At 43.7% G+C, this 22,642-nt stretch overlaps 1 protein-coding gene across 1 annotated transcript in view; it reads left to right on the forward strand.

The window, feature by feature from the left end:
• Nucleotides 1-2,646: 2,646 nt before the first annotated feature.
• The window catches only part of SH3BGRL3 (SH3 domain binding glutamate rich protein like 3), a 43,294-nt gene continuing 23,298 nt past the window's right edge, over nucleotides 2,647-22,642 (forward strand). Inside the window, exons 1-2 of the mRNA XM_068265479.1 lie at nucleotides 2,647-2,775; nucleotides 5,705-5,872. Of these exons, the coding sequence (XP_068121580.1) occupies nucleotides 2,725-2,775; nucleotides 5,705-5,872 (219 nt within the window). The 5' untranslated portion in view covers nucleotides 2,647-2,724. The remainder of the gene's footprint in view (nucleotides 2,776-5,704; nucleotides 5,873-22,642) is intronic.

Below are 22,642 nucleotides of genomic sequence, written 5' to 3' on the forward strand. Positions count from 1 at the left end.
TGCAGATCAGATCCACCAGGATGGATCTTCAGATCTGCAGATTGTCTGATCTGCAGATGAATGTCTGTTAAACAAGGTGTGTATGAGGATCTGTGCTGGTAATGATAACTTCTTATAGATGCATTGAATAGTAATTATTAATTAGCAAACTGTACCCCATCCCCTGCTTGCACCTCTGACACTGGAGGTCCTTGGCATGTTTTGATGCACCGTATCAATTATGTAAAGAGTGCTAGGGGGGGGTGTAAAACTTGCACTGGGGCCCGGAGCTCCTTAGCTATGCTACTGGTTCATGGACCTCAGTTCACACATTAGATTTTTTTTATGTAGCGGCCTCAACACGGCCTTTGCTAAGAAGCGTTTGTACAAGGCCTTAGTAAAGTGAAGCCTTTGTGCTGGGAAATGAAGGTCTCCTGTCCTGGCAGTAAGGAGCTACTGGTCGGAGCCTGCTAGAAGCCACTACTTTTAATATATTTATATCATGAAGAACAGACAGCTATGCATGGCTAATGAATGCAAATTTGCTGTCATACGCTATTAAATGGGGGCTTAAAGTAGGGGTTTTGAACAATATACTTTTTATATACAGTATTATTTGATTTCTTGTGCTGTGGCATATCACAGCACAATCCTCCTCTCCCTCCAGCTCCCCCTCTATCCCCGCTCTACTGAGTCTTCGATGATGGGTGTGGAGGAAGGGTCAGTACTTCCTCCTCTCTGCCCTTTCTTAGCTCTGCCCCCTGCACCTCATAGCTTACAGTTCCAATCTGAGTACTGCACAGTGCGCAGGGGAGCTGCGCTGTGTGCAGGCTTGTGATAACTGAGGTCAAAACGATAGTGTATATTAGTACACTATCATTCTGACCTCAATAATCACAAGCCCGCACACAGAGCAGCTACCATGCGTGCTGTGTGCAATAACACATATGAGAAACTATAAGCTATGAGTGGAGGGGGCGGGACAAAGATGAGCAGAGAGGAGGCAGTACTGACCCTTTCTACCCGCCCACCATCGACGTTCTGCTCAAGTTGAATATTAGCCGGGGCAGGGGGGCGCACTGAATGGGGAGGAAGATGCTGTGAGGTATGTCACACCACCGGAAATTAAGCAGTATAACAAGTATATTATTTACAGCCCGGTTCAGGGGTAATTTAAGGCATCACTTCCACAGGCAGTTGAACTGTGTGCTCAGCAGACAGTTAGGGCTCATTCACACTTGAGCGTTTTGCCGGGGATTTCGGCAAAACTCTCAAATGCTAGCGCTTTTCTAAGCGCTAATGTAATTAAAGTCTATGGGCCCGTTCTTACTTGGGCGATTTGCGCTAATTGCTGCAAATCGCCCAAAAATGCAAAATGCAAACGTGTCGCCTGCACCATTTTCAGGCGATTTCCTGGCAATCGCATTTCAGTGCTATAGAAGCTCTAAACGCGGTCGCCAAAAAATCTGCAAGTGTGAATGGCGATTTTTTTTGGGGGGGCGTTAACCACCAAAAATCGTCAGAGCAAAGTGCTATCAAAAGCGCTAGCGTTTTGTTAACAGCAAGTGTGAATGGGCCCTTACTAAGCAGCAGCAAGCAGTTGTGAGAGTTTGAGAGGCATTTCACTGCGTATCAATTGCCTGTGAAAAAGAGGCCTAACTTCAAAGAAAAAGTTAGGTACCTTAGGATCCACTGGCCGTGGTCTCGTGGATCCAGAAGCCTCTGGGCTACTCTATTGAGGTTTCTATTTTTCTTTTCAACATAGGTTTTCTTTAAAGTGTACGTGAGAGGTAAGAAAATAAAAGTTTTTTACATATCTGGGGCTTCCTCCAGCCACCTCCGCACCAATCGCTCCCTCGCTGTATTCCTCCACCTCCTTGTTTGCTCTGTAGAAGCCGTTGGCTTGCCCAGTTGGCGCAGATTGCCCCCGCACCCCCGTCTCGAACCTGCGGCTTGGAGCGTTCTGTGCCTGCTAACAGGCTAATACCAGGCAAACTAGGAGTGGGAGGAGGACAGGGTGGGAGGGATTGGTGTAGAGGAAGCCCCATGTATGTATAAAACTTTTATATTCTTACATCTCAGGTTTCCTTTAAAGCAGACCTGAACTGAGAACTTCCTCTCTGCTCTAAAAGATTTGCATCAGCATAATAACTTTTAAAGAAAAATATTTGGTACAGCTCATACAAATCCCGAAATAAATCTGTACTGTTTCTACTTCCTGCTTTCATGTAAGCAGAGCTATTGTTAACATCCTGTGCTTTCAAATGAGCTTATCTGCCAAGGCAGTCAGGTGACATGGGGAGAGATCAAATTACAACTTGTGATTACACAAATGAGGGGCAATTAGACAGGCTAAACTCTGTATACATACAGGGTGCATGTCTCTCTGGTTTCCTTCTGCCCTGTGCAAGAAGCGTTCAGGTCCACTTTTAACACACTATATAGCTTAATGTATAAAGTTAACTACTTGCAATGCTTCCCTAATTAGTTAGTTACAAGCACAGACATCAATTAACGAAATGCACATTCACCTAAAACGTAACAATGTGGTTCTCTTTCAGTGCGGGAGCCCGACACACCGAGACTTGTAACTATCGCGTTGCATGTTGGGATGTGTAGTTCACAGCTGGTGATCACATGTCGCATCGTGGAGCAGGATTGGCTGGAGTGCTAACATGTGGTGGGAGAGGTTGGAAGTGTACACCGTACTAGTCTACACTGCAGAAGGAGACCAGGGCAGCCAGGATGAGTGACTCTCTGAAGATGTATATGACCTCGGTGACGAGTTCACGAGAGGTGAGGTTGGTTGGGGGCTTCACTAGGTGTCAGGTGTGGTAGAGGTTGCATGCGGGTGGACGCTGGGATTTGCAGTTGTTGGAATTGTTGTGAGCCCTCCAGGTCCTGCTGCAGCATCCTGTTGCTTTATCTCAAAGTAGCAGATAGCAGCAGACAAATATGTGAGCTTGTCGAGAGCACAGTATCATCTGTGTGGTGAAGGTAGTATGAAAATAAACTCTGCAAATAATTATGCATCTCCAAATGTGTGAAAATTGTCTGTAGAGATGAATGATCTTTGCTTATAATGGCATTTCCCCTTTTTCTATCTATAACATTTGTTTGTCCACAATGGACAAACCTGTCTGATAGAATTTAGTCCATTTACATTTTTAAGTCATTTGGCCGTTTTCTGTGCAAAGAAGCTCCGTACACACACCAGATGAAACTTGACTGAGGCTGCCTATAACGACTGCCTCTGCTGAGAATCCAGCGTGTGTGCAGCCGCCCTAACCCACAGCTCCTGGGAATGTCACACCCGAGAACATCTCTGTATTTGCATCCTACATTTTCTAGCATGGATTGCGGCATGGGCAACAGAGACTGCAGGGAAGCTGAGCATTTGCCAGCTAAGTAGTGATGCTCACCCCAACCCTCTACCCCCACCGCCCCTCCCATGCTCCATTACAAACCTCCCTTATGGGGAGGTTCATTTTAAACATTTTTTTTTCTTCCTGGTGCACACTGCACATATCCTGAGCTGGGGCTTCTATCAGCCCCTAGTAGTCCATGTGGTCCTTTGCTGCAGTTCTGCTGCCCACCAGTACACAGGTAGCCCTTCTAAAGCATCAGCGACAACAGCTGTGGTTGCAGGCTTCTGGGTGGGAGCATCTGCACACCTCTATCGTTCTCCTGTACCCTGGACTGTTCTGCTTTTGAGCAGGTCACAAAGACTTAAACTGTGCAAGTTCAGAATGCTGCAGAGCATGGGCTTGCGATCGTAAGAGGCGCATGTGCAGAAGCCTGCAACCATAGCTATTCCCTGATGTTTTGGAGGGGCTAACAGAGCACTGGATGGAAGCAGAACTGCAGCAAGGGACCACATAGACTAATAAAGGCTGGAAGAAGCAAATGCATAATGCTACTGAGTACGGGAGCATGATCGAGAGAGGCATGCGGCAGAAGCCTACAACCACATCTGTGGTCAGTGATCTTTATGAGGGGCTAGTGGTGCAGCAGTACTGTAGCAAGGGACCATAGACTGCTAGGGGCTGGAAGAAGCCAGAGATAAGTAAAGTTTAACCTTTAAAGCTATTCATACACCATTCCACTGCTCTGATTGACATTGGCCAAGAACCGCCATTCCAAGCATGTAATGTCATCCGCAGGACGTCTGGGGTGCCATACTTAACCACAATTTTTGCCCAAGTAGACATTTTTATCAAATGTCTAATTGGGCAAAAATATTGTATAGAGTATGGCCAGCTGAAAAGACAGCTTGCCATTTTTTTTTTACCTGAATAAATAGGGGTGGAACCAGAACTGCACTTGCTGTTTGTTTCCCTTTCCTGCACAACAGGGATTGTGAAATATTCCCTGTAGCAACTTGAAGTTCTTTCCGCATGTGTTCTAATGAGTCATTAAAAAAAAAATAAAGGTGTTCCTCTGTGTGATCTTCATTATTTATACTCTTAATTTAGTCCAATATTATTATTATTTTTTCCTTCTGAAATAGATTTGGTGCCACATTGTTTTTCCCTTTGCACACTGGATTTTAATTCACAATGTTATTGCCTGGCTTATTCCACTTGCTCTGTCTGCGATCAGTGATAATGAAAGTTTTATAACTAGTGGGTGACAGACTACTTGGCTGCTTAGTGGCCACCAGGTCACGATCCCTGGTATTGCCCCACCGGTGACGGAAAGACCAGGGCCCATATGCAATAAAGTTTTTCTCCTGAGTTTCCTCCTAGGAGATAATTTTTTTTATCTTCTATTTCAAAATAACATTTTGGTACGTTACAATTGAAAAAGTACCAAAAAGTAGCTGACGGAAGTTCCTTAAAAACTTTAAGTATTTATTTTTTTATTTTTTGCTTGCTGGGGGTATTAAAAGGAATTTTATTTGAAAATATTAACTAGGAGAAAACTCAGGAGAAAAAGAGAATTGCATATGCGCCCAGGAGTGCAAATGGCAGGGTCTAATGGAAGGAACTGGCAGGGGATAAGGGGATGTTGACAAGAGGGGCTAAAGTGACTGGCATGGTGAACTGGAGGGCGGGAGTGATGGGCAGAGTGGACAGGAGTTACTGGCAGGGTGGACCGGAAGGCGATACTGACAGGAATGAGTAGAGTAGCTGTCAGGGTGAATTAGAAAATACTGAATGGAGGGACTGCATTGACTCATAGTGGATGAAGCAGTGACTGACTGAAAGGTGACAGGGCCATGACTGACTGAACCGACTAACAGGCAACAAGGCAGTGACTGACAAGTGATGGGGCTAATGGCATACAGCACTCCCCAGCTGCTAAGTCGAAAATGCACTGGATGCTGATAGGCTGTGTCAAAATAATCTTGGCCTCTGTGCCAGTGCTGAAGCTCCACTGCAAGTGTAAGAGGGCATAGTTGTAGCACATGCTCCCCTGACAGAGAAGACAGCTGACGGCTTCCATGCCGGCCTCTAGAAATGGCGTCAGTGGACTCTATGGATGAAGACTGGCCACAGTTGGATGTAAGGGAAAGTGAGTGACAGTTTGGCAGCAAGCTTTGACAGTCCAATCTGACAGTTTGATAGGAACACTGCAGAATAGCTGTGTTTTGTGTGCACACAAAATTGCCAGTAAGCTGAAACAAAGCTTAGAGTTGAATTAGATTTTCACCTGCCTTTATTTTGTAGTGTGGTCACATGGTTACAGTCCACCACTCATCTTGCTGTTTTTTACTATCCAGACAAAGGCTCACCAGGCAGAAATGACTCGCATTTTGGACACTTGTGGACAACCCTACGAGACAGTGGATATATCTGTAGACAGCAATTTGAGAGCAGAAATGAGAGACAAGGCCGGCAACCCCAGCGCACTTCCTCCTCTGTTGTTTCGTGGTAACAAGTTAATTGGGGTAAAACATTTTTATTTTATCACTTGTAGTTATTCAAGATTTTTATGGATTTTCCCATGATGGACTCAACAATGTACAGCTGGATGCAAATGTATGGCCTCTGTGGCCAAATTATAGGATTAATTATAGTGACTCTGTGCTGCGTCAGTGTGTGCTGATCAGGTAGTAAGGCTGCACACTACTGCCAAGCCTCTCCCCATCCACATGTGACAGCTACCCTACCTCACCATTACTGCAGAAGCCAGGCTGTAACATCATCAGGGGAACGGGTGGGGCATGAAATGTGTGGGAGGAGGGGGTTATAGGGGTAGATGCTGAATTTACTACAAATCCAGGAACCCCAATGCCTGGAGCCCCTGATGATGATGAATGAATGTGTGTGTATGTATATATATATATATATATATATCTCCATAATTGCTACACAGATAGTTACCCCACACTAACTCCCAAAAATATACCTCACTGCCCTGGCTACTGCTACACTGTCAAATTCACTGCAGCTAAAATCAACAAGGGGCTGACTGTCTCTATAGGTAGGCTGGGAATGGACTGTTGTCACCAATTGCTACTGGGCCCTGTAGCAACTGCAATAGTTTCTGCTGTGTCCTTAGGCTCAGTAGAGACTCTTCAGTGGCAGCAGCCTGAGCTGGATTGGTGGCAATGTTACACAGGGGCTCCATCCAGTGATCCTGTCTCCCATATCTATTCCCTAACCTGTCGTATGACATCACAATATATACAGGTATTTTCACTTATGATCAATGCTTTAGAACCCAGGTTCTACACCCCTAGGTAGCTATTATTGAGCACATTGGGCATTAATTTATACCTATCATAGTTTGTATATATTATTGTGATGTATTATACCACATATGGTCATTTATACTGTTTGAGAGGATTACCGTATTTTAATTGATTTTATGTCGATTCCATAGTGTATTGATTGTACTAATAAACTTGTAATATATTTTTTGCTGACCCATGGGTGGTGCTTATGGTAAGCTGTATAGTTTGTGCTCTCTTGTTCTTATGATTATCTGTGCCCCGGCACACACTATATGCAGGGTACAGGGATTTTTTCTGTTGCAACAGGTAATTATGCTCTTTTCTAACCTGCTTCCCTGCACCATTCTGCAGCAAAGGGTCTTGGGGAAGAGGTGAGGACTTGATGCCCTCTCTCCATTTGTTGAATTAAAATTCAGATATGGTTAATGAGCATATAGCATTTGCTTGGTCTGTTTTCAAGTTGCGTAAACCACTTAGGGACAATCCCTGTGGAATTGTGCATATACAGTATAAGTTCTGGTTGAAAGAACAGGTTACTGGGTGCATTACTCTTCTCCGTACTCTGAATTAAACATTCTCTACAATTCTCAACAGATTAAGGATAGATTCTAAATCCCCAACTCAGAATTTCATACTTACCTCCAACTAAGACATTTTATAAATACTTTCAACAAATTTCCCCCTACCTGGCCCAAATTTCTGTTCTCCACATTCGAAACAGGACATTTTAACTAAAAAAGGCATCTCAGTCTGCTATAGCTTTTTAACGCAACATTATCAAAATGGACTAAATAAATATATTAATGCCTGGGCCAGGGAAATTAATATAAACTTGACCATAGACATGTGGCAAAAAGCCACGCACCACATCTTTAAATACTCCAAATGCGCATCTCATTGGGAGACCCTTCATAACATAATGCTAAACTGGTACTACACGCCCACCAAAATCTCTAAATTCCAATCCAATGAAACTAATCTTTGTTGGAGACAATGCGGAGAAACGGGTTCACTCCTTCATATTCTATGGCAATGTCTAAAAATCGCACCACTATGGGCGCACATTTTCTCTGAAATATCTGACTCCGTAGGTTGGACTCACACCCAACCCCCAGCTAGCACTCCTACATATTGACCTTCAGTGCATACCCCATCATTTAAGACTACTAACTACACACCTTCTATGCGCCACAAGGCAAAGCATTATCTCTAACTGGAAGGACCCTAATCCTCCCCAACTAGACCACATTATAAAACAAGCATATCTCAATCTAGACATGGAATACAGGATTAGAGGTACAAAATAGTTATTAATGGCCAGTAAAATAATCGGGCCAGGGAATTTAAGACCGTATCAGCTATATGTAAAACAAAAAGAGCATGCGAGAACTGGTATAGCTTTAGCCTTATCTTTAATTTAAATAGCTCAAGCTGTTTCTTCATGACCAAAGAAGATAGTATTGCTGGGAGTATATTGTCTTATCTTGTTCTGTTTTGGTTTTAGGTTCATACAGTTTATGTTTAACATGGACTAGCAAGGTCCATGGTTATCAATGACTATCTAGTTATATGCTAATTATTACAAACCTATCTAGTTGTATGTTAACTCTTACAAATGTTTGTAAACCTTACTAAGCTTTTGAAAAATCTCAATAAGAACTTGAAGTTTAAACATTCTCTACAATTCATACTTGCATATATTTGTCTTTGTAAAATTGCAGAAATTATCACCAACATAGTTTTAAAGTGTACCTGAGACAAAAAAAAAATATTGAAAGCATTTATACATACCTGGGGCCTCCGCCAGCACCCTTCAGGCCGTGGGCTCCCTTGCTGTTCTCCTGGGCTGCTTCGATCCTCCACTGGCTGTCCCAATAAATCCTGCTGTAGTGGGCATGGCCAGGGCCTATCGAAAAAACTGCATTAGATGTGTCACAAGAGCCCCATATCAGTTGGGTTTGGTCTGTAGCCCCGTCACTTGAGGAATAGGGCCTTGGCCCTTCTGAATCTCCAGTGCCAGAGTCACAGTAAAGAGATGCAAACATTTTCTTCATTGGGATGGGACTGCAGGCAAGAGCCCAGCTTATACGGGGCTCCAGTGACACAACTAATGCAATTTGCCCGTTGTGATTTGACCTCAAAGGAATGAGTTGTTTTTTTTTAATAGCCGTCAGAGGTGTGCTTTAGTGTCTGTAGTGAATAAACAAACAGTGAGAAGGGCACGGTGATGAGAAGTATACATGGCTTTATAAAGACACTAAAGGCTAGTGTTGCTGCTCAAATTTGGGATCCTGCATTTGGTAACCTGAAAAAAAAAAAAAAAAATATATATATATATATATATATATATATATATATATATATATATATATATATATATATATATATATATATATATATATATATATATATATATATATATATATATATATAGTACATACAGTGGGCATGGTCACTGGGTTGCAGTCCACACCGCGGTTCACATGCCTACGATGCTTCCTACTTCCAAGGCTGAAGCATCAGAGTTGCATGAATCGTGGTGTGAGTGATCCTGCCCACTAGCTTGGGTGCTGAAGTGCGGTGTGCAGCATGATTCGGGTTTTCCAATGCAGGATCTCACATTTGAACACTAACATTACTAAAGTCTTATTTCACAGACAAGTCCTCATAATAAAGCACTTCTCGTCTGCTGCAAGCATAAAGCCAAGTGTGTTGCTTCACTAGTCTGAAGTCCATCTGAGCTATTCTGCATCCTGACATTCATACATCATTTTAATCTTTTATAGTACATTACAAAAAGCATTTACATTTATTTGTGTGGTAATTGCTGTATTATTACATTTCGTCTTAGTGTTTATACAATGTTATCAGGATTGTATAGAAATATATATATTCCCTGCACATCTGTTATGAATCCTGTAAGAAAGTTAGGAAAGCAGAGGTGTTGTCTGTTGTGTACAAAACCAGTTTAGTGCACAAATGATGTGTAATAGCGGAAGATTTTCCAGCTTTCCCCTGCAGATTAGGTTTAGCTACTCATTATTCTCAGATGTATCCAGAGTTTCTTCACTCAAGGCAACCTGGACTCCAGCGTGCCTCAGTGGACCGGTCTGCCCTCTTCACATATTCTCATGCCCAGGGCAGAGCTTTAGCATAACTTTATGAATGCGGCCTGGAGCTTCCCTCTGTCCCCCGTACCAACTAAACCGAGCTATTTGAGAATCCGACTATAACAGTATTCTCATTCATGACTGCACTTTTTGGCTTGGATGGCCAATAAGGCAGTATTCCAGCTTACTAGCCAGAAAATCTGTGGTTTGTTCCCAAACGCAGACATTCTTGATATAGCTTTTTTATTGCTGAGATTCCTTTTATTTGCTCATGGAAAAATACATAGGATAAGGCTGACAATGTTTTAGAGTAGTTCCCCCTTCCTCAGGTGCCTGTAAGGTGGAAGACCCTGAAACGTTGTGTCAGCCTTCTCCTATGTATTCTGCCATGAGCAAATAGAAGGAAATTCATCCTAAACAGTTGAGCCTATGGTCACATTTGTTATGGCCTTGCATTGAATTGAGAGGGAATAGTGGTACTCTTGTTTGGGACATGGCTCACAGTCAGAGTTTGAAATGTAAAGGTGGTCTGCAGGCATTTTGTATACAACATTTTTTTCATTGTTAATATATTCACGTTTGCTATCTTGTGCAAATAAAAAGTAGGGGGCTGAGCTAGGAAAAATAGAAGTTTTGTATATAGATGTTTTATCTGGTGCAGATTTTCAGCTGAAATACCGTATTTTTTTCACAATAAGATGCACATAGGACAAAAAAAACTGGAAACAAATATTCTAAATATGGAATGTCCATGGTTTAGAGGCATCTTAAGGAGCGAAAGTAGTTGCCAGATCTCCCCCCAAGCTTTCACTGTGGCACCAGCAAAGTATAATGGTAGCGTGAGTGACGTGAGTACGCACGTGACACTGCAGAGACACCATGAAAAGAATAGAGGGAGTAGCGTGTTGGAGAAAAGGCGACAGTTATGTTCTGCAGGAGCCGCAGGGACTGCAATGGGAGAGATAGCTGGGGGGGGGGGGAAGCTAGCACTGGCCTGCATAATGTATTACTGTTTTTTGGACCTTCTTTTTTGGGGAGCGGGGGAGCATCTTATGGAGTGAAAAATATGGTATATAGTTGCCACAGATAAGGTCTATACGGTGTAATGCTATATTTGGTGTTTTCCCTTATTTTATAGCATATTTAGAATAGTCTTGTGTGGATATGTTGAGAAATGTGGTCATTTTATACATTTACTGCATTGTTTCAGTCAGAATCTTGTTTTCTCCCTGTCTTTCTCTGTTACATACCAGCAAGCAGTGAAAAGCCTCTCAAACTCTCACAACTGCTTGCTTCTGCTTGGTAATTGCTTGCTGAGCACACCGTTCAATTGCCTGTGGAAAAGAGGCAGAGGAATTTGGTTAAACCTCTTTTGATAACAGTGCAACTGACTAAGGCCTCTTTTCCACAAACTGTTGAGCTGTGTGCTCAGCAAGCAGTTGCCAGGCAGCAGCGAGCAGTTACCAGGCAGCGACAAGCAGTTACCAGGCAGCAGTGAGCAGTTGTGAGAGTTTGAGAGGCATTTCACTGCCTAGAAACAGTTTGTGGAAAAGAGGCCTCAAAGATTTATGACAACACACATTCCCCACATTCCTTGAATGCTAGATATGTAATATCATTCATATAATTTCTACAAGTGTAACTATTCCTGGATCAAGCATTCTTAAAGGAATACTATCGATGTATGCATTTATTTTTAAATGCTGTATGTTGTAGCACACATTAGGGCAAGTACTAGGAGCAATTTGATTCCTCACACAGCTGTTCCTCTCAGCTGTAAAATCCTCCGTCAGTTTTTGCGTCAGTGTTGGATACAAAATGTATCTAATACTGAGAGGCTCCCAGAGGGCTAGACCATGTCTCTGCAAAGGGGAGATGCTATCAACTCCTCAGTTTATAGTTTAATTATCACCTTGCTGAAAGAATCTTATTGATATGGTGGTAAGGGGTTAAAGATTCTAGCAATGTGTGTTTATTATCTTTGCTTCTCTTTACTGATAAAGATACTAATAATGCTAATTGTAGACAGTGGTCTGCCCCTCTCAGCAGCTTGTAAAGTGGATGCAGCCTGGAGTGAATCGCCTCAAGCAGGCAGCCAGTCTGAGTGTAAACACAGACTCCTGGTATAGCTAGTTATATTCCAGCTCATTTAGTTTCCTGTTACCACCTCAGATCAGCCTGTTTCTCCTCATGTCTCCTGCATGCTGTGAGTGACACAGTGAAATATATTTGTGAGCTGTGTGACAGAGTAACCAAGCAGCTCAGGGTGACCCAAACTACTATGAGCTGTGTGAGAAATGAATTTTTAAGCAGGGATAGTGAGCGAGACCTGGGTGAATAATTAAAGTGCCCCTAGCACTAGTGGTAATGTGTACACTAATATAGAGTATTAAAAAAAAAAGTCGTTTCAATCGATAGTACTCCTTTAAGCCCCGTCTACACCATTCAATTCCAGGCGCGATCGATCGAATTTGATCAAATTGGATTAGATTGATTAAATCAGATATGTCTGATCGGGATTCGATCGATTTTGGGTATTTTTCAGATGCAAATCGATCACACGATCGATCGAATCCCGATTGGACATGTCAGATTTAATTGATCTAATGGAATTCGATCCAATCAAATTCGATCGATGCCGCCTGGACTTGAATGGTGTAGAGGTAGGACACACACACACACACACACACACACACACACACACACACACACACACACACACACACACACACACACACACACACACACACACACACACACACACACACACACACACACACACACACACACACACACACACACACACACACACACACACACACACACACACTTACCTCTGTTTGTATGAAAAAAAAGTTACTTATCTCAGGAGGGGGAAGCCTCAGGGTCCTAATGAGGCTTCCATTGTCCTCTTGAGCCTAGGGGATCTAGCGATTGCTCCCCTTAACTCCCGATCCCCCCCCGCCCGGACAAGCTGTGCGCAGGCGCAGTAGCGTGCAGCAGTATTTACCGCACAGGCGCACTATACAGTTTCTGATCAGCTCAGCCAGAAATAGCCAGGCCTGCGTAGTAGAGCAGAAAGCTGATGCTGGGCAGGAGCGCAGATTGTAAATATTGCAGCACATAGTGTTTGGGGGCTGCCAGCGCTGGATCCCGGAGGGTGAAGTGGATGGGGGAAGCCTCATTGGGATCCAGAGGCTTCCCCCTCCAGGGGCAGTTTTTAGACAGATTTTATCCAAAACGTATCTTGCATTGATCGAACTACAAGTGTTGTCCTGCCTGATGAGAGGTGCAGTGCTGTGGTCCATTGACTCCCACACCTGATTCTGCCCCAACCCTCCATTGCAGAGATTTTCCAACTTGTCTGATCACACTTTTGATCAATATAAAATGCCCATAATCAATTGATTGAATATGTTGGGGCAAATAGATGACATGCAGTGTCACGTACCTTTGTGGATGGAGACCAATATGCCCCGGACAGCAACTCCTGCGACTTGCCAACTGAGGTCCCTGAGGTTGGAACAGGAGCCAACAGTAACCAAGGGGCAGGAGCGCTTGCAGAACCGTAGCAGAGTTCAGGTTGGTTAAGCAGCGCCCCCGCAGGCTGAGTCGGGTACTGCAATGACTCAGGAACCCAGTTAAATGGATGGCAGCTGGTGACTGGAGAGCTGAGCAGATTCTTGGACAGGCAGAGTTCAGCAACAGATCAGATTCTCGTTCAAGCAGGAGGTCGGCAACAGGACGGGTTCTCAGACGGGCAGAAGTCGTTAACAGAGCGGGCAGTCGTACAAGCAGGAGGTCGGCAACGGAGTGGGCAGTCAGACAAGCAAGGATCGGCATTCAGGAGACAAACAGGCAGACTCTAGGTCAGGTCACGGGAGTACACACTCACAAACTAGCTGCAATACTACAGCACTGGAGAGTGGCACTCTCCAGACTTAAATAGGCCGTTTGGCGCCAATGCGCAGCGCGTCACGCCGTGCGCATGCGCACGCACACACGCTAACACAATCAGGCAGAGAATATGCATAAGGCAAGCCTCCTACGCGCGCGCACAGCGCTACGCCAGCAGCTCTCGCCACCAACGGTTACGCCGCGCAACGCGGCCCGCGGTGCGCAGAACGCCAGATCTCCACGCCGGAAAACTACACCAGGAGACCCGCCAGCATCCGTTTGTGCCAGCCGCCGGTCCTGGACAGGTAACTGACCGTGACAATGCCCCCCCCTAAGGGGCAGCCTCTGGATGCCCACTGGAGCTGGTTTGGTAGGATACCTTTTATGAAAGTTCTTGATCAAACGTGGAGCATGCAAATTAGAGACTGGTTCCCAGGTATTCTCTTCTGGGTCATAGCCCTTCCACTTGACCAGATACTGTATCCGATTGCCCCTTCTTCTTGAATCTAGAATTGCCTCTACCTCGAATTCTTCTTCTCCATCAATAAGAACTGGAGGAGGTGGTTCAATACTTCGCCCAGGAAAGGGATTAGCAACTGTAGGTTTTAATAATGAAACATGGAATACAGGGTGGATTCTCATACTATCAGGAAGATTTAACTCGTAGGCGACATTGCCAATTCTTCTTTTCACAGGAAATGGTCCAATATATTTTGGTCCTAACTTGCGGGAAGGGCAGGAGAGTTTAAGGTTCACTGTGGACAACCAGACAGGGTCCCCTACTTTGAAGTCCAAGTCACCCCTTCTATGACAGTCCGCTTTCTTCTTAAAAACTTCCTGAGCTTGCACCATGACTTGTTGTAATACCTTATTATTTTCAGACAGCGCATTAATAAGTTCATTAGCTGCAGGAACGGAGGTTTCAGAGACCAGGTCTGGTAAAATAGTGGGATGAAACCCATAGTTTGCAAAAAATGGTGACTGTTGTGTTGATGAATGAATGGTGTTATTGTAAGCAAATTCAGCCAATGGAAGTAGATTAAACCAGTCATCTTGTGAGAAAGCAGAAAAACATCTCAGATATTGTTCAAGGGTTTGATTGGTTCGTTCTGTTTGACCGTTTGATTGTGGATGGTAAGCAGATGAGAAACGAAGTTGGATATCAAGGGATTTACAAAGAGCCTTCCAGAAACGGGACGTAAATTGTGGACCTCTATCAGAAACGATGTCGGTTGGTAAGCCATGTAGACGGACAATCTCCTTAATGAAGACCTTAGCTGTCCCTTGAGCCGAAGGTGTTCCTCGCATGGCTGTAAAGTGTGACAATTTTGACAGCCGATCGACTACCACAAAAATTGTATTAAATCCTTCCGAGACAGGTAATTCCACAATAAAATCCATGGATATGGAATGCCAAGGTCTAGGAGGAACTGGTAGTGGATTCAGAAGACCCCATGGCCTGAGATTAGAACCTTTTGATCGATTGCAAACTGAGCAAGAGTTCACATAGGTTTTACACTCCTTTTTAAGATTTGGCCACCAAAAGTATCGTTGCACCAATTCCTGTGTTTTAGCAACCCCGAAATGACCTGCCAGCTTATGATCGTGACACATTTTGAATACTGTAAGGCGAGATTCTTCAGGAACAAATACTTTATCTTCATGCATCCATAGACCATCTTTAAGACTAAGTGAGGATTCCATAGTTGAAGGAGGAGCAACACTGCGAATCTTATCCACTAATTCTGATTGTAACAGTAAAAAATTTTGATCGGACAGGATGGTGTCAGGCAGATTTTGGGAATTCTCATCAGGAAACATCCGGGACAATGCATCTGGCTTGACATTCTTTGATCCTGGTCTATACGTAATGTGAAATACGAACCTTGAGAAAAAAAGTGCCCACCTAGCTTGCCTGGGATTTAATCTTTTTGCTGTTTTAAGATACTCCAGGTTTCTGTGATCAGTGTATATCAGGATAGGATGGACTGCCCCTTCGAGTAGATATCTCCATTCCTCTAAGGCCTCTTTAATAGCTAACAATTCTCTATCACCCACATCATAATTCTTTTCCGCTTCTGATAGTTTTCTTGAAAAGAAGGCTACTGGGTGAAGCAATGCCTTAAGTCCCTGTCTTTGAGACAATACCGCCCCTACTGCTGATTCAGATGCGTCCACTTCAAGGATAAAGGATAAGTTTGGATCCGGGTGTCTGAGAATAGGAGCAGTTGTAAAGTGCTGTTTTAGCTTCTCAAAAGCATTTTGAGCATGTTGATTCCAACAAAAACGAGTTTGTTGACGGGTAAGTTGGGTAATTGGTAGGATGATGGCAGAAAAGTTTCTTATAAATCTGCGATAGAAGTTCGCAAATCCAATAAATCTTTGTATCGCTTTCTTGTTTGTGGGAGGTGGCCATTCCAATATTGCTTGGATCTTTTGAGGGTCCATAACAAATCCTTCTTCAGAGATTATGAATCCCAAGAATTGTATCGATTTTTTGTTCAAATTCACATTTCTCTGCTTTAACATAAAGCTGGTGGAGTCTTAGCCGGGTTAGTACCAGTGAAACTTGTTGGCGATGTTCTTCTATGGATGCAGAAAACACCAGAATATCATCTAGATACACGATGATAAAATTATCCAAGAAGTCCTTTACAACATCATTAATAAAAAACTGAAATGTCGCTGGGGCATTGCATAACCCGAATGGCATCACAAGGTACTCAAAGTGCCCGAAACGTGATCTGAAGGCCGTCTTCCACTCGTCCCCCCTTCTGATCCTTACCAAGTTATAGGCGCCCCTCAAATCTAATTTGGTGAAGATTCTGGCTTCTCGAAGCTTTTGAAAGAGTTCCGGTACTAGAGGTAGAGGGTAACGGTTTTTGACAGTTACTTTGTTTAACTCCCTATAATCGATGCAAGGCCGTAAGGATTTGTCTTTTTTTCTGGACAAAGAAAATACCAGCTCCAGCTGGAGAGGTGGATGGACGAATAAATCCTTTCTTAAGGTTTTCTTCTATGTACAGTTTGAGGGCTTTTTGTTCAGGTTCCGAGAGAGAGAACATTCTCCCAAAGGGAACTGCTGCTCCAGGTAACAAGTCAATTGGGCAATCATAGGGCCTGTGAGGGGGTAGTTGATCTGCTTTCTTTTTATCGAACACATCGAGAAATTGATGGTAATGAGGAGGAATCATATTCCGTAACTCTGAGGTACATAATAGGGGCCCGGCTGTAACTGGTTTATCCTGGAAGCATACACTGTCACAATAGATGGATGAAAAAGATACGGTACCCAGAGACCAGTCTATAGCAGGGTTATGGGCCCGTAACCATGGTAGTCCCAGAATTATCGGATAAAGTGGGGATGATACTAAATCAAATTTTAAGAGTTCTTGGTGATTGTCGAGTATAGTGGTCAAAACAGGAACAGACTCCAGGGTAACAGGCCCGGAATTAATGGAAGAGCCATCCGCCAGATGAATGTACAGTGGTTCTTTACGAGACTGGGTAGGAACACTGTGCGTTGTGGAGAAATTGATGTCCATGAAGCAACTGCAGGCTCCTGAATCAACAATAGCTGCTGTTTTAAGTAGTCTTCCTGGAAGCTGAAGAGAAATAGGAACAGTTAGATGGTGAGTATTCAGAACAGGAAGTGAGGATGATGCAGAGTCTACATGAATTTTCTTACCGGAAGGACGGACAGGACATGATCCGATGAAGTAACCGGTAGCTCCGCAGTAGAAGCAGAGTCTTTGTCGTCTTCTTGTCCTCTCTTCAGTATTCAGGGCTGGGCGGATAACACCCAACTGCATGGGTTCTGGCTGATCGTTAACCGCAGCAGATGCTGGAGGAGGCGAAGGAGTAACAGGTACCAGGAAGGGGCGAGAAGAACTGGTTAGTGATCGTTCCAACTGTCGTTCACGGAATCTCCGATCGATTTGGATTGCCGAAAGAACTAAAGCATCAAAGGTGGCCGGTATTCCTATGCGGGCAAGCTCATCTTTGAGGGACTCTGATAACCCTAGACGATATTGATGTTTAAGGGCTGATTCATTCCAATCAGTATCGGATGCCCACCGGCGGAATTCAGATGTATATTCCTCTACCGGCCTTCTGCCTTGGCGAAGACTGCGGAGTGACGCTTCAGCTGTATCCCCACGCTGAGGGTCGTCATATAAGACTGCCATAGCGGTAAAGAAGGTTTCAGTAGAGGCTAGGTTTTGGTGTTTTTGTTCCATTAGACGATGAGCCCAGGACTGTGGTTCCCCTTGCAATAATGAAATGATGAATCCAACTTTGGTTTCCTCAAGTGAAAAGGTTCGGGGTTGCAGAGCGAAATATAACTGGCAGGAATGCTGAAAAGCCCGGAATTTGGTACGGTCTCCTGAGAACCGATCTGGAACAGGAACCCTAGGTTCAGGAATAGTGACAGGAGCAGAAGCAGCTGGAACAGGAGCTGGAGGTGGCGGTGCAGGGGCAGGTGCTACAGGGGCAGTAATATTGGCTTCAGCTAAGGCATTGATTCGTCCTTCCAGTTGCATGTGGCCAGCTTGAAGTTCCTTAATTGCTTCGGTTAATGTAGATATCTGTTTGCATAATGTTCCCAGAACGCTTGCTGCCTCAGCGGTCTCCATGTTGTGGCTGTAGTATTTTGTCACGTACCTTTGTGGATGGAGAGCGGTATGCTGAGGACAGCAACTCCTGCGACTTGCCAACTGAGGTCCCTGAGGTTGGAACAGGAGCCAACAGTAACCAAGGGGCAGGAGCGCTTGCAGAACCGTAGCAGAGTTCAGGTTGGTTAAGCAGCGCCCCCGCAGGCTGAGTCGGGTACTGCAATGACTCAGGAACCCAGTTAAATGGATGGCAGCTGGTGACTGGAGAGCTGAGCAGATTCTTGGACAGGCAGAGTTCAGCAACAGATCAGATTCTCGTTCAAGCAGGAGGTCGGCAACAGGACGGGTTCTCAGACGGGCAGAAGTCGTTAACAGAGCGGGCAGTTGTACAAGCAGGAGGTCGGCAACGGAGTGGGCAGTCAGACAAGCAAGGATCGGCATTCAGGAGACAAACAGGCAGACTCTAGGTCAGGTCACGGGAGTACACACTCACAAACTAGCTGCAATACTACAGCAACGGAGAGTGGCACTCTCCAGACTTAAATAGGCCGTTTGGCGCCAATGCGCAGCGCGTCACGCCGTGCGCATGCGCACGCACACACGCACGCGCGCGCACACGCTAACACAATCAGGCAGAGAATATGCATAAGGCAAGCCTCCTACGCGCGCGCACAGCGCTACGCCAGCAGCTCTCGCCACCAACGGTTACGCCGCGCAACGCGGTGCGCAGAATGCCAGATCTCCACGCCGGCGAACTACACCAGGAGACCCGCCAGCATCCGTTTGTGCCAGCCGCCGGTCCTGGACAGGTAACTGACCGTGACATGCAGATTTGATCAAAACTATCAAATTGGCTGGAAAAAACGGTACGGGTTTGTGCAGCTTAAGGGCACACTGTTGTGTTGTAATACAACTTCGGTCCCATGCAGTTAAAATAAACTCTTGGCACCTGCTTTGCTCTCCATTGCAGCGCTATCTGCATTCAGCTACACTGAGTGGGACTTTGCTGCGTTGGGTACAGCAAATGCATGAGGCTGGGAGCACAGTGCAGAAAACCATGTGTTTTCTGCACTATGCATTTCATTTTTTTGCTGTGTTTGCTTTTTTTATATGTGGGTTTTTTTGTGCCTTTCGCATTTGCGATTTTATTAATTTTCCTCTGCGTCTCCATTACATTATGTGCGTTTTTTTTTAAAATGCGTTTTTGAAAATTATGCAGTAAGTAAGTTTTAAAAAACGCACAGTGTAAAACGCACATATATGGGTATTCACATTTGGTCCATAGACTTGCATTTGCAGCAAAAACGCTAGCGTTTTCCACAACACTCGCGTTTCTGTCTAGTGTGTTCCCCACCTGAAGTAATGCGTTGTTAGAACGCACTTCCGCTCAGCACAAACTAAAATGTTTCTATAATCTTCACAGCAGTGTGACAGTATGCCCAGGCCACAGTATGCCCAGGCCCTTGCCTGAACATACAAGAACACAAGTATTTTTGTATTTGTGCTCCATATGATAGAAATGCCAATGCAGTGCAGCAAAACAAGCAGAATCTTCCCTTTGATTACAGCATAATCATCCCTTTCACATTATTATTTTATAGCTGTGCTTCATATGATTATGATTGTAAAGTGATTCACCATGAGGATCTTTTGCTGTTTACTGTGCTGATCCTTTTAATCAAGTGACTTTTACTCAGTGCACTGGTATGGCAGAATAGCGAGTGTAAACAAGCTTCTTTTGCTCTCTGACTATTTGGGAAACCATTTTAAACAAAAGCGAGTTTGGTTACTGGTCATGACTCCTAACATGTCAGCACCTGTGTGCTGATCTTATCACTTCAGTAACTTCCTCTCATTTTTCAATCAGATACACAAGAGCTACTGTGAATTATACAATGTTTCTTCTCATAGTTAGTTCTCTTAAAGGAAGCCATGTGCAGGTCAGTAGTAGTCTAATTCACCACTTAAAGCGATCTGAGCTCTACATTTTGAAATATGACATACGACCAACCAAATGAAATCTGCGGATTCTGTGGCAAGGGACAGAGAAGATGGAGGCTTCAATATGGACACAAGGGGCTATGGAGCAGCCCCCCATAGGTAAGTAGATGCCTACTCTGCCACTAAAGGCCTCACAATTGATAAACCTCCCTTAGGGGGAGGTTCGTTTAAAACATGTTCAAAATGTAATGACCAGAAGCTAGTCATACAATAATTGAAATTTTATATGGGACGTGCGCTGCCACTCCACCTTTCAATTTTGAAATTAAAGTGGACCCAAATTAAAAATACAAGATTTCTGAAATAAAATCTATTTTCTAAATTATAATAATAAATAGCAGACTTTTTCCAGCTGCATGATGACAAATATAAAATATTTTACATTTATTGTAGCAACCCCTCCCTTCCTTTCATATTGCCAAGACAGAATCCAGCAGACTGGTGGAGTAGGTGGTGTCTGGCAAAGGAGGAATTGCTAATGGCTACCACCTGTATAACCCTGGTTATGAAAAGAGAAGGGTGAAAAGCATGCACTGAAATGTTCATAGGCTTGAAGGAGTGTTTATTTATCTTTGTATGTGTCAGAGTGGTGCAACTAAATATTTTGAATTAAAAAAAAAATGTTTGGTTTGGGTCCGCTTTAATTGTATGTTACCGATTGACAACTTTGCACTCATTTTTGCAGCAGAAATCTGATTGAGTACTAATAGAACCACTGCCCCTGTTGGCATTGTATTGCTTAATGCAGAAATAATTAGATACTTACCTCAGTAGTGATAAGCCTGTGGATAGTCCAGAGGCTACTCATATCTTCTTAAAGAGAATCTGTATTGTTAAAATCACACAAAAGTAAACATACCAGTGTGTTAGGGGACATCTCCTGTTACCCTCTGTCACAATTTCGCCGCTCCCCACCGCATTAAAGAGACTCCGTAACAAAAATTGCATCCTGTTTTTTATCATCCTACAAGTTCCAAAAGCTATTCTAATGTGTTCTGGCTTACTGCAGCACTTTATACTATCACTGTCTCTGTAATAAATCAATGTATCTTTCCCCTGTCAGACTTGTCACCTGTGTCTGGAAGGCTGCCAAGTTCTTCAGTGTTGTGGTTCTGCTATAAACTCCCCCTTTCAGGCCACTCTATGCACACTGCCTGTGTATTATTTAGGATTAGAGCAGCTTCTCTCTTCTCTCTTCTCTCTTATCTTTTACAAGCTGGATAAATCGTCCTCTGAGCTGGCTGGGCTTTCACATACTGAAGAATTACAGACAAGGGCAAAGCTGTTTGCAGGAAGAAACGAGCAGCCTGAAACTTCAGTGCATGAGAGATGCAGGGGGAAAGAAACACACAATGATCTCTTGAGATTCAAAAGGAAGGATGTATACAGCCTGCTTGTGTATGGATATATTTTCTATATGTGTACATACTGTACATCAACCTACTTCCTGTTTTGGTGGCCATTTTGTTTGTTTATAAACAAACTTTTAAAACTGTTTTTAACCACTTTTAAATGCGGCGAGGAGCGGCGAAATTGTGTCAGAGGGTAATAGATGTCCCCTAACGCACTGGTATGTTTACTTTTGTGTGATTTTAACAATACAGATTCTCTTTAAAAGTAGTTAAAAACAGTTTTAAAAAGTTTGTTTGTAAACAAACAAAATGGCCACCAAAACAGGAAGTAGGTTGATGTACAGCATGTCCACACATAGAAAATACATCCACACACAATCAGGCTGTATACAGCCTTCCTTTTGAATCTCAAGAGATCATTTGTGTGTTTCTTTCCCCCTGCACCTCACTGAAGAGTTACAAGCTGATTGTTTCTTCTTGCAGACAGCTCTGCCCGGTTGTCTGTAATTCTGCAGTATGTGACTCATCAGTATGTGAACAGAGGATTTATCCAGCTTGTAAAAGATAAAAGAGCAGAGAAAAGCTGGCTAATGTAAATAACACACACACACACACACAGGGGAGTGTGCATAGAGGGGGCATGCATAGCAGATCACACTGAAGAGTTGGCAGCCTTCCAGACACAGGACGACAAGTCCGACAGGGGAAAGATAAGCTGATTTATTACAGAGATAATGATGGTATAAAGTGCTGCAGTAAGCCAGAGCACATTATAATAGGTTTAGGAACCTGTAGGATGGTAGAAAACACAATGACATTTTTGTTACAGAGTCCCTTTAAGCTGCGCACTTATACAATCTTGACTGTACAGTCTTACCACTGTAATATGAGGTAATAGATATTGATATTAATATGCGGTAATACATATAGTAATAAGTCATCTTATTATTATTAATATATATATATATATATATATATAATCTTCATTGGGATGGGACTGCAGGCAAG

This window comes from Hyperolius riggenbachi, chromosome 2 (assembly GCF_040937935.1).
Source record: "Hyperolius riggenbachi isolate aHypRig1 chromosome 2, aHypRig1.pri, whole genome shotgun sequence".
In the NCBI taxonomy this organism is placed as follows: Eukaryota; Metazoa; Chordata; class Amphibia; order Anura; family Hyperoliidae; genus Hyperolius; species Hyperolius riggenbachi.